The 12,310-nt window shown below is 43.3% G+C and overlaps 1 protein-coding gene across 5 annotated transcripts in view; it reads left to right on the top strand.

Annotated features, from left to right (window-relative positions):
- ADCY4 (adenylate cyclase 4) overlaps positions 1 to 12,310 on the top strand; it is a 96,336-nt gene that overhangs the window by 25,186 nt on the left and 58,840 nt on the right. For all 5 annotated transcript variants that reach the window (XM_040416781.1, XM_040416783.1, XM_040416778.1 and 2 more), the window contains exon 2: positions 6,187 to 6,553. In XM_040416781.1, coding sequence (XP_040272715.1) covers positions 6,371 to 6,553 — 183 coding nt within the window. In that variant the 5' untranslated portion in view covers positions 6,187 to 6,370. The remainder of the gene's footprint in view (positions 1 to 6,186; positions 6,554 to 12,310) is intronic.

Below are 12,310 nucleotides of genomic sequence, written 5' to 3'. Positions count from 1 at the left end.
TCACACATAGAAAGTATAATTCCGTTCCCCTTGGTGCATTTTTTATTTTTTTTGTCAAGAATATAATATACTAAAAATAATACTTGCAGTGTAAATCGCTACCAGTAAAGCTTGTGAGCTTAGAACATACACAAAACAGTGACAGTTATATACAGTATGCCTATGGATTCATGTGGATTTACCATCACTCGGCTTTGTGAATCTCCTCTTCTTATAGTTCCACCTATTAGACTTCAGCATAGTTTAGAGAATGGAGGAGATGGGCAGAGGCACGTAGCATCAACCCCCCTGTTTCCATGCCTCCACAGTTTTCAAGGGAGACTGAAAAATGATTGCACAGGAAACAGGACCGAGCAGTCAGTTACCTATGCCACAAATGTTAATTATAACCTCAGTAATGTATTGCCAAAGTGACATTTTCTAGTGAATTACAGGTGGAAAAAAAAAAAGAATGACCTAGATGAAATAAAAATGTCACAATGGGTTTAAATAAAAATAATCTTTTTTTTTTTTTTTTTTTTTTTTTTATAAAACATATTAAATATAAATCACAATAGGGTTGGGCGATATCAAAAATATTCCCACTATAACTATATTAAGAAATTTATTGCGATAACGATATATATCGCGGTAAATACCCATTTAGAAGAAAAAAACACTTGGGGCCACAAGGAAACGTTATACTGTATGGGGGGGCCACAAGGAAACGTTATACTGTATGGGGCAGCCACAAGGAGAGGTTATACTGTATGGGGCAGCCACAAGGAGAGGTTATACTGTATGGGGCAGCCACAAGGAGAGGTTATACTGTATGGGGCAGCCACAAGGAGAGGTTATACTGTATGGGGCAGCCACAAGGAGAGGTTATACTGTGTGGGGCAGCCACAAGGAGAGGTTATACTGTGTGGGGCAGCCACAAGGAGATGTTATACTGTGTGGGGCAGCCACAAGGAGAGGTTATACTGTGTGGGGCAGCCACAAGGAGAGGTTATACTGTATGGGGCAGCCACAAGGAGAGGTTATACTGTATGGGGCAGCCACAAGGAGAGGTTATACTGTATGGGGCAGCCACAAGGGGACGTTATACTGTATGGGGCAGCCACAAGGGGACGTTATACTGTATGGGGCCAGCCACAAGGAGACGTTATACTGTATGGGGCCAGCCACAAGGAGACGTTATACTGTATGGGGGCAGCCACAAGGAGAAGTTATACTGTATGGGGGGCAGCCACAAGGGGACCTTATACTGTATGGGGGGCAGCCACAAGGGGACCTTATACTGTATGGGGGGCAGCCACAAGGGGACCTTATACTGTATGGGGGGCAGCCACAAGGGGACCTTATACTGTATGGGGGCAGCCACAAGGGGACCTTATACTGTATGGGGGCCGCCACAAGGGGACCTTATACTGTACGGGGGCAGCCACAAGGAGAAGTTATACTGTATGGGGGCAGCCACGAGGAGACGTTATATACTGTATGGGCAGGCAGCTGGGCACAAGGAGACATTTATATACTGTATGGGCTGGCTGCTAAGCAGGCAGTGGGCCACAAGAGTCACTATAATGCATGGGGCCACCAGGAGACATTATACTGTATATGGGTGCCACAAGGTGACATTATACTGCATGGGACAACAATTTGTAACCCCTCCGCCATCAGTGTAATAAGGTCTTATGGCCCCCATACAGTAATGTCTTATTGCTCCTGTATGGGGGCAACAGGGAGACATTATAGTTTATCAAGTGCCATCACCATGTGCAGTGCAGCTTGCAGGCAGGGCCAGGGCCGCAGAATACATAGACAGTACAACCTTTATTTCTGGGCCGTTAGGGTCTCTCACTCCTCTTCCCCCACCTTGGCTTGGACACGGACTGCTGACTGACTTTGCGTGCCTCGCTCCTGTGCTCGGCCCGTGGGCGGAGACTTGAATATGGCATCGAGGAGGAGCAGGGCGCGGCCGCGGCCGCTGCAGGAATTATTATGTAGGGTATGCATATGCACGATGCAGGGGCGGGCTGACACAGATTTAGGAGCGGTCAAGCACACATATGACCGCTCCTATGACGTCACCAAATACCGCAGTTATTTGGAAACCGCGATATTGCTGTTTCTTAATACCGCGGTAGATTGTTGACACCGGTTTACCGCTCAACCCTACACACTACTAGTGTTCACATCTGTTATGCCCATAGCAATTCATACGTGATATTAAAAAGTGTCGTTGCTGAGACAAAAATTGGAAAATCTTGTTGCAAAAAGCCTGTGTACAACTATAGATCTAGGGCTCCATCACACACAGCTATGGTCCTGGCGTTTTTTTTTGGGGGGGGGCAAAAAAATGCTTAGAAATACGCCTGACTTGATCAGCATTTGTTTTTTGCATACTTTTTGAGGCGTTTTTGCCCATATAGTATGCTTTAGCAATTGATGTTTTTTTTTTTTGTATGCCTGGTGTTATATTTTAAAGGAACGTAATGTCACATCCTCTGTACAGATGTATTGGGGGGGGGGGGGGAAGCATTTAAAAAATAAAAAGCCACTTAGGCCTCTTTCACACGAGCGTGACGGATTAGGTCTGGATGCGTTCAGGGTGCGTTCAGTGAAACTCGCACCATTTTGCAAGCAAGTTCAGTCAGTTTTGTCTGTGTTCAGTTTTTTCTGCGCAGGTACAATGCGTTTTGATGCATATTTCACGCGTGTGATAAAAAAACTGAAGCTTTACAAACAACATCTCTTAGCAACCATCAGTGAAAAACGCATCTCACTTGCTTGCGGATGCAATGCGTTTTTCACGCAGCCCCATTCACTTCTATGGGGCCGGGGCTGCGTGAAAAACGCAGAATATAGAACATGCTGCGATTTTTACGCAACACAGAACTGATGCGTGAAAAACAACGCTCATGTACACAGACCCATTGAAATGAATGGGTCAGGATTCAGTGCGGGTGTAATGCATTCACGTCACGCATTGCACCCGCGTGTGAAAGGGGCCTTAAAGGGGTTATCCAACACTAAAAACTGTCCTCCATATGCCCGGGCCCCTCTCCCTGCACTGCTCCTGGTCCCCACACCGCCACAGCTGTTTCTCCTTTTGCCCGGATGAAAACATCCAAAGTCGGGTGGAGCAGCCAAAATTGTAAGAAAAAAAAGTGTGCTATGCATTTAATATTTAGAATAGACTTTCAAGCAACATCGGGACCAGGCACCTTTTGCCAAAAAAAAGAAACACTGCAAAAAAAAACACACCAAAAACTGCAAAGGGCATCAAAATCGCTAGGAAAAAAAATAAATAAATATATCTGACACCAGCCCTAGGATGGTGAGTTTCTTTTGAGTGAGTGGAGAGGTTTTTGAATGTGTACAGAGAGGTTAAACAGGTATTCAAGAACCCAAAAAAAAATCTTAAAATATATATTTTTTTAATTTTGAGCTTTTCCCAGAACCTGATGCTTGTGAGTAGCAGCAATTTTGGCCCAGTTATATCTGCTGTCAGTGATGACAGAACATACATTTAGACACTGGTTCTGCTGGAAGGGATGCTGGTGGCAATAGAATATCAGCAAAAGGAAGAACATTTTTAGAAGGCATCATGTTAACCATGGGCACAACTAGATATCCGGATACTTTCAAAAGCACACATTCAGAACAAACTTACTAACTAGTTCGGTTAATAGTTAATAGGTTGCTTTTTTGTTCTCTGAAAATCCCTTCAACTATAGGCTGCCGGGGGCGAGCTACAGTACCACTTTCCACTATTAATATATACTTCACAGTTTGATATATTCATGTGTTCTACTGATTTTTGCAATAAAAAAAAAAAAAAAAGTTGTAAGAAAACATAAAAATTTAAAAAAAATAAAAAATCCAGCTCTTCCTCTTTATCTTCTCATTATCCTTGTCCTATTCTGTCTGATATTACAGATGGAATTGAGACCTCGAAAAAAAATATATATATCTTTACTGTGTGTCCCCCTTCACATCCTCATGGTCCAGTGCCAAGCTTTAAAGGGAACCTGTCATCAACTTTATGCAGCCCGTACTAACGGCAGAATAAAGTAGAGACAGGTGAGTTGATTTCAGCGGTCTGTCATTTCTAAGTTAAAAGTAAGGCCTCTTGCACATGAACGTCAGGGCTCCGTGCCCGTACTGAGGGGATGCATATGGCGGTTCCGCAATACACGGGTCACCAGCTGTGTGCATTCCACATCACGGATGTGGACCCCTTCACCTGAATGGATCCGCAAATCCAGAGTGCTTTTGTGATGTTCCGTTCCGTTCTTCCATTTTGCAAAAAGATAAAACTTATCTTTTTGCGGAACAGACGGATCGCAGACCCCATTCAAGTGAAAGGGGCTGCGATCCGCATGCGGCTGCCTGGGTTGGTGCAATTTGCGGTCCACAGTGCGGGCACGGAGCCCTTGCGTTCGTGGGCAAGAGGCCTAAGTGGTTGCTGAGAACAGACATCACAATCATTGCAGACTAGACCTGGAAAAGAGTCCTGGCCACCTGAGAAGAGTCCTGGTTATCCATGAGTTCCTGCTCTCCTGCTGATGACTGACAGTCTTCTACCGAGTTATCTACCTTTCTCTCTATTAGAGAACTGCCAACCATCAGCAGATGGACGGGAAGAGCAGGAGATTATGGATAACCAGGACTCTTCTCAGGTAGATTTGACTCTTTTCCAGGCCTGGGCTGCAATGATTATGATGCTGGTTCTCGGCAACCACTTTTTAGCTCACTAGCGACACACCGCTGAAATCAGCGCGTCGGTCACTATTTTATGCTGCCCTCAGTGAGGTCAGCATAAAGTTGATGACAGGTTCCCTTTAAGACAAGGAGCAGGAGCCTCCCTGCTATGTCCTGTCTGCAGTAGGAAATAAAGGGCTGTTAAGACCCCTTTACACAAGTAGATGATTGATTTGATCGAGCGACAGACAATAATTTAGGTGTCTACATCAGCGATCGCAAGAATGACAAACTAAACGATTATTGAATGTCGTTCGATCGTTCAGTGCTTTTACACTAGTCAATAATTGATCACTTTTGCACAATTTCATGATTTTTCAAATAATTATATATTCGTGTAAAGAGGCCTTTTAATCCCCAGCCCTTTAAATCTTACCCCTCAGCTGATGATGCAGGAGGTTAACCCCTTTGGTTCCCTGCAGGATTTCTACAAGACTTTGTGTCAGATCCTGCAGACTCAAAGTGAGGGTAGCTATGTTTCCTTTAAATGGGTTTTTCTGGAATGATTAAAATGGCCTCCAGCACCCTGTCCTGGAATGTGACTTGAACGGGTTGCTTCCACTTGCAGAGCTGCGCTGGATGAAGTCCAGATCTTGGGCCAAAGCACTGGATTGCTGCTGCTGGTTGGTACCAAGGTTGTCTTGGGCTACTTTCACATCTGCGTTGTGCTGTCCGGTTTTGAGATCCGGCACAGGGTCTCAAAACCGCAGCACAACGCTTCCCTTTTGTCCCCATTCATTTTCAAGAGGGAGGAAGATGAACGAACTGGGACAGAGTGCATCAGAAAGCATTCCATACCGGTTTGTTTTGTTACCGCTGTAGGCAGTGTTTTTGTGTGCGGCATGGAAAACTGAACATGCCGGATATGGCACCAAAAACCATGTAAGTACTTAGTGCCGGATCAGTTTTTTTCGGACAATAAAAAACCAGATGCAGCACCCATTGACTTACAACGGTTTTAGTGATGGATGCGTTTTTTTCCTTTTTTTTTTTTTTAAATAATACAACCGGATCCGTTCTGTACGGATGCAGCCGGTTGTATTATTCAAACAGAAGCGTTGTTCTGCAATTTTGAGACCCTGTGCCATATCTCAAAACCGGACAGCACAAAGTAGCCTTAATAAAATACGGCCAAGTTCCATACACATTTGAATTATCTGACAGGAATATAGGTAGTCTGCAGGTTCCTCAACTATGGTGTAGGGTGAGTGTACAACAATATGTTACAGGGTTTTTGTCTCCTCCTAGGCACAAAAGAAATGCTGTCAAATGTGTTAATAGGTTCCTATTCATGTTCATATTATACTGAATAGATTGTAGGCGAAAGACCTTAGAAAGGTTAGACAAGAGTCATGATTGCCAAGGTCTTGTCATGAAGGGTTGCGTGTGAAGGACACCATCCGATTATTTTCTGACCATTGTTTTCTTTCCTTCCAGATCCCGGTTTTCTGTGAAGCCATTTCATGCAGATCCCGTGCAGCATCATGTGCCATCTATGGAGGTTTTACAGCTCTTTTCCAAGAACTTTGTAAAGGACCTTAAATGATGTTTCATGTTCTTCTACCAGTTTTACCTTGCGCCTACTTTTTCCTGGAGCAAAAGACAATAATAGTTGACACAGATGCCAGAGAATAGCAGGGCTCACTTGGGCCCTTATCCACCACGATGGAAAAGTGGAAAAGAAGGTCTTTCCTATGAGTCGCACTATCGTCTGAGCCAGCAGTACCCAGTGATCCTGCTCCTGCTGCTCATCATCTTGGCAATATGCTGCGCGCTCATAGCTGTTACCTTTGGCACTGGCCGGGTGAGTAGAACATTAGACTTTCTATGAATAGTTCTACTAGGTCATAGTCGTGAAATGAACAAACACTTGATTCATATATGTGCGATTATTTCCAAGGGATTACCTTCAAAGAACTCATTCAGGCCTGACTGCCAGCCCCCTTTTTATGTATATGCTTATTAGAAAGAGAGGTTTAGGAAATCCATTTGATGACCTACTCTCCGTGAATACGTTGTGTGTAATGATTTATCGGTCAGAAATGACTACTTACCTACATCATGAACTGCTTGTTATCAGTTGTGCTGGCCTCCTGAATAAGGACTATAAGTGGCGAGCAAATCAATTTGTGATTATTATTTTTTTGTGTTAATTTATAAAAAAAATCAGCACCCCTCTGCTCAAGAGAACCCCTTCCTTGATTCTATGTCTGAGCCATTATTCCCAGTAGCGGAGCAGATGATGACCTTTTATGCGCTTCTCAAGGCTGGGTACACCCGGAACAGGATGAGGGGAGGAGGAGTCTTTTGAATAGCGGGGTGAGCCCCTCACTGCTCAACGAGGCTGGTTTATTATTATTATATTTTATAATTCGATTCACAAAAATAAATTTGTTCATCACTAATTGTAAGAATCACTGATTTAGATTCAGACCTGGAAACTGGTTACTGAAAGTCTCCCAACTTTTCAGTTTCCAGGTCTGAATCTAAATCAGTGATTCTCACAATTGTCCGATTCTAATTGGTTACTGAGGGTCTCCCAACTTTTCAATCAGAACCTGACACTTTAAGGGACAATCTGTGCCAGAAATACACCTAATATAGACGTATTTCTGACTGTAAATGACCCCCATAGAAACTGCATTAAAATCACTTAATGTGAAGTATGGCTTTAGGCCTCCTGCACACAGCCAGACTGGGTATCTGTATGGCCTCGAATATGGTGTCCGATACTGAGTCATGTGGACTGAAGTACTGATTTGCTTAAGGGCCCATGCACACGACAATGGTTTGGGTCTACATACAATCTGCATTTTCTGCCGGTCAAATGCGGGCCCATTCACTTCAGTGGGGCCGCAAAAGATGCAGACAGCACTCCATGTGCTGTCCACATCCGTTCTGAGTCGTACGCAAAATTCTAAGACATGCCCTATTCTTGTCTGCAGTACAGACAAGGATTGGACTGTCCTATTAAAGAGGCTGGCCATTCCGTAAAATGCAGCATGCACATGGCTGGTGTCATGTGCTTCCGTTCCGCATCTCCGGATTTGCGGACCCATTGAAGTGAATGCGGAATGCCCATGTATTGTGAATCCACAAATGCGGTCCGCAATACAGCAACAAGCAGCACACGTTCGTGTGGAGGAGGCCTATATGTTATGTTTGCTCCAAAGAAAATGCCTATGAGAATGGCATAATGTCGGTATGTGGCATTTTTTTTCCTCCCTGTCGTAGCATGTAGTTGAGATTTTTTATTTTTTTTTATTAGCTGCAGGAATGCAGAGGTTTTCTTATAATCGATTTTCTGTATGTAGATTTATATTTTTTTCTGTTTTTCATACATGATTATGATGATTATTTTTCAATATACAGGATTCGGGAGTAGAAGAATTTATTTTTATTGGGCATTAGCATGCATTTTTATCCTCAAACCATGTCCCTTTTGAGACAGATCACACCCTTTTTGTGGCGTGCCCCGAACCCTCACTGCGTGTTTGATCCCCAGGGCTGAGTCTGATGACACAGCATCCCAGCGTCACATACAGCTAAAGTTCATGGAGGGCTGGTTTCCTTTCTGTGACGTATGCACCGATTGTTAGTGGTGAATCCTGTGCCTTCAGCTTTATAATAGTCGTTACCTTTCATTGTAATCCTCTTTGGTAAGGATCAGAGCATCATATGTATGGACATTTGTTTAAAGGGGTTCTTCAGGAATGATTTGGCCGCAGTCAACCTGTGAATGTGAGCAGGACTGGTTGCCTCCATTCGCAGAGCTGCCTAGGAGGGTGAGGGCACAGGGCCTCTCTACACACTACGCTCTGGCACTTGCATATACTACACATTGGTGAACGTTCCTGTCAGGCTGCTCAGCCATGACTGCATGTTGTTGTCAGGATCACATCGTTACCATCTATTGTAGAGCACTGTAGTGTGTTCAAGACCTTTTGGATGGCATTTAACGTTACTTATTTCTTATTGCTGATTTCTCCTATAACTGGGGCTGATACATTAAAGGGCTGATACATGTCCCCGGGATTTTGTGTATAGAGCTGAGGACATGGGTTGCTAGATGGCCGTTAGCACATCTGCAATACCCAGTCCCCATAGCTCTGTGTGCTTTTATTGTGGAATAAAAACGATTTGATACATATGCAAATTAACCTGAAATGAGTCCTGTATGTGAGATGAGTCAGGGACAGGACTCATCTCAGGTTAATTTGCATATGGATCAAATCGTTTTTATTCCACAATAAAAGCACACAGAGCTATGGGGACTGGATATTGCGGATGTGCTAGCGGCCATCTAGCAACCCATGTCCTCAGCTCTATACCCAAAATCCCGGTGACAGGTTCCCTTTAACCCCTTAAGGACTCGGCCCTATTTCACCTTAAGGACTTGGCCATTTTTTGCAAATCTGACCAGTGTCACTTTAAGTGCTCATAACATATTGTACTTCATGACACTGCTAAAATTGGGTCAAAAAAGTTAATTTTTTTGCATAAAAAAATACAATTTTTACCGAAAATTTTAAAAAATTAGCAAATTTCAAAGTTTCAGTTTCTCTACCTCTGTATTACATAGTAATACCCCCAAAAATTGTGATGACTTTACATTCCCCATATGTCTACTTCATGTTTGCAGCATTTTGGGAATGATATTTTATTTTTTGGGGATGTTACAAGGCTTAGAAGTTTAGAAGCAAATTTTGAAATTTTCAGAAATCTTCAAAATCCCACTTTTTATGGACCAGTTCAGGTTTGAAGTCATATTGTGAGGCTTAGATAATAGAAACCTCCCAAAAATGACCCCATTCTAGAAACTACACCCCTCAAGGTATTCAAAACAGTTTTTTCAAACTTTATTAACCCTTTAGGTCTTCCACAAGAGTTAATGGCAGATGGAGAAACAATTTAGAAATTTCAATTTTTGGGAAAATTTTCCAATATAATAAATTTTTTCCAGGAGTAAAACAAGGGTTAACTGCCAAACAAAACTCAAAATGGGTTGCCCCGATTCTGTAGTTTGCAGAAACACCCCATATGTGGTCGTAAACTACTGTTTGGCCGAACGGGAGCACATAGAAGGAGGGGAACACCATATGGGTTTTGGAAGGCAGATTTTGCAGGACTGGTTTTGTTTATACCATGTCCCATTTGAAGCCCCCTGTTGCACCCCTAGAATAGAAATTTCAAAAAAGTGACTCCATCTAAGAAAGTACACCCCTCAAGGTATTCAAAACTGGGTTTACAAACTTTGTTAACCCTTTAGGTGCTCCACAAGAGTTATTGGCAGATGGAGAAACAATTTAGAAATTTCAATTTTTTGGAAAATTTTCCAATATAATCAATTTTTTCCAGGAGTAAAACAGGGGTTAACTGCCAAACAAAACTCAAAATGGGTTGCCCTGATTCTGTAGTTTGCAAAAACACCCCATATGTGGTCGTAAAACGGGAGCACATAGAAGGAGGGGAACACCATATGGGTTTTGGAAGGCAGATTTTGCAGGACTGGTTTTGTTTATACCATGTCCCATTTGAAGCCCCCTGTTGCACCCCTAGAATAGAAATTTCAAAAAAGTGACTCCATCTAAGAAAGTACACCCCTCAAGGTATTCAAAACTGGGTTTACAAACTTTGTTAACCCTTTAGGTGTTCCACAAGAGTTAATGGCAGATGGAGAAACAATTTAGAAATTTCTATTTTTTGGAAAATTTTCCAATATAATCAATTTATTCCAGGAGTAAAACAAGGGTTAACTGCCAAACAAAACTTAAAATGGGTTGCCCTGATTCTGTAGTTTGCAAAAACACCCTATATGTGGTCGTAAACTACTATTTGGCTAAACGGCAGGACATAGAAGAAGGGGAACGTCATATGGTTTTTGGAAGGCAGATTTTGCTGGACTGGTTTATTTACACCATGTACCCTTTCAAGCCCCCTGATGCACCCCTAGAGTAGAAACTCCATAAAAGTGACCCCATCTAGGAAACTACGGGATCAGGTGGTTGTTGTTTTGGGACTATTTTAGGGGTAAATATGATTTTTGGTTGCTCTTCATTACTCTTTTTTGAGGCAATGTAACAAAAAAAAAAATTTAAAAATTGTTTCTACATTCGCTATTTAGTTTTGTGGAACACCTAAAGGGTTAACATAGTTTGTAAAGTAACTTTTGAATACCTTGAGGGGTGTAGTTTCTTAGATGGGGTCACTTTTTTGGAGTTTCTAGTCTAGGCTACATCAGGGGGGGCTTCTAATGGGACATGGTGTCAAAAAAAAAACTGTCCATCAAAATCTGCCTTCCAGAAACCGTATGGAGTTCCCTTCGTTCTATGCCCTGCCGTGCGGCTATATAACCATTTACGACCACATATGGGGTGTTTCTGCAAACTACAGAATCGGGGCCATAAATATTGAGTTTTGTTTGGCTGTTAACCCTTGCTTTATTACCGGCAAAAAGGATTCAAATGGAAATTTTGCCCAAAAATGGGTGTTTTGGCACCGTTTTTATTTTATATTTTTAACACCGTTCATCCGAGGCGTTTGGTCAAAAGTTATTTTTATAGCGACGACTTTTACGCACGCGACGATGCCCAATATGTATGGCTCTCAGACTTTGGAGACACTAAGCAGGCATCCTAAAAACTGCGGCCCTCCAGATGTTGTAAAACTACAATTCCCACCATGCCCTGCTGATGGCTGTAGGTTGTCTGGGCATGCTGGGAGTTATAGTTTTACAACATCTGGAGGGCCGCAGTTTGAGGATGCCTGCTCTAAAACTAATATTTTTTTGGGGGAAAAAAATTGTTTCCGTGTCTCCAAAGTCTGAGAGCCATAGTTTTTTATGTTCTCTAGTGGACTGTTGGGGATTATAAAAATTTAGTACTCCATGGAAGTGTGATACTCCCTGAAGCAATTGATAATGCAGAGGCCAGGATGATCGGGGCACGTGTCACACTGAGTAGTGGTGTCCTTCCGTATCCCCCTCTTGTGACACACTCTGCATCTTTTTTGGGTTCGTCCCTTCTTTCCAGTATGGGGGACCACACCTGGAAAGTGTTGTCCAGGGACGATCCGGGCGCCTCCAATTCCCGAGGTACTCCGGCCTGCTCTTTCCCGGTCCGAAAAGATCAGGTCTTTGAGGACTGCCTCATAGAATTGGAGGAATGTCCCTGTGCTGCCAGCGCTTCGGGATAGTACAAAAGAGTTGTACATGGCAACCTGTACCAAGTAGACCGCAACTTTTTTGTACCATGCCCGGGTTTTGCGCATGGCATTATATGGCTTGAGGACTTGATCAGAGAGATCAACTCCTCCCATATACCGATTGTAGTCGACGATACAATCGGGCTTGAGGACCGTTGCCGCGGTACCTCGCACAGGGACTGGGGTGGTGCTGTTACCGTGGATTGTGGACAGCATAAGGACATCCCTCTTGTCCTTATATCTGACCAGCAACAGGTTTCCACTGGTAAGTGCACGGGTCTCACCCCTGGGGATAGGTACCTGGAGGGGGTGGGCAGGGAGGCCGCGTTGATTTTTCCGCACGGTCCCACAAGCGAAC

This window comes from Bufo bufo, chromosome 2 (genome assembly GCF_905171765.1).
Source record: "Bufo bufo chromosome 2, aBufBuf1.1, whole genome shotgun sequence".
Taxonomy (NCBI): Eukaryota; Metazoa; Chordata; class Amphibia; order Anura; family Bufonidae; genus Bufo; species Bufo bufo.
This window is presented reverse-complemented; position numbering and strand designations above follow the sequence as displayed.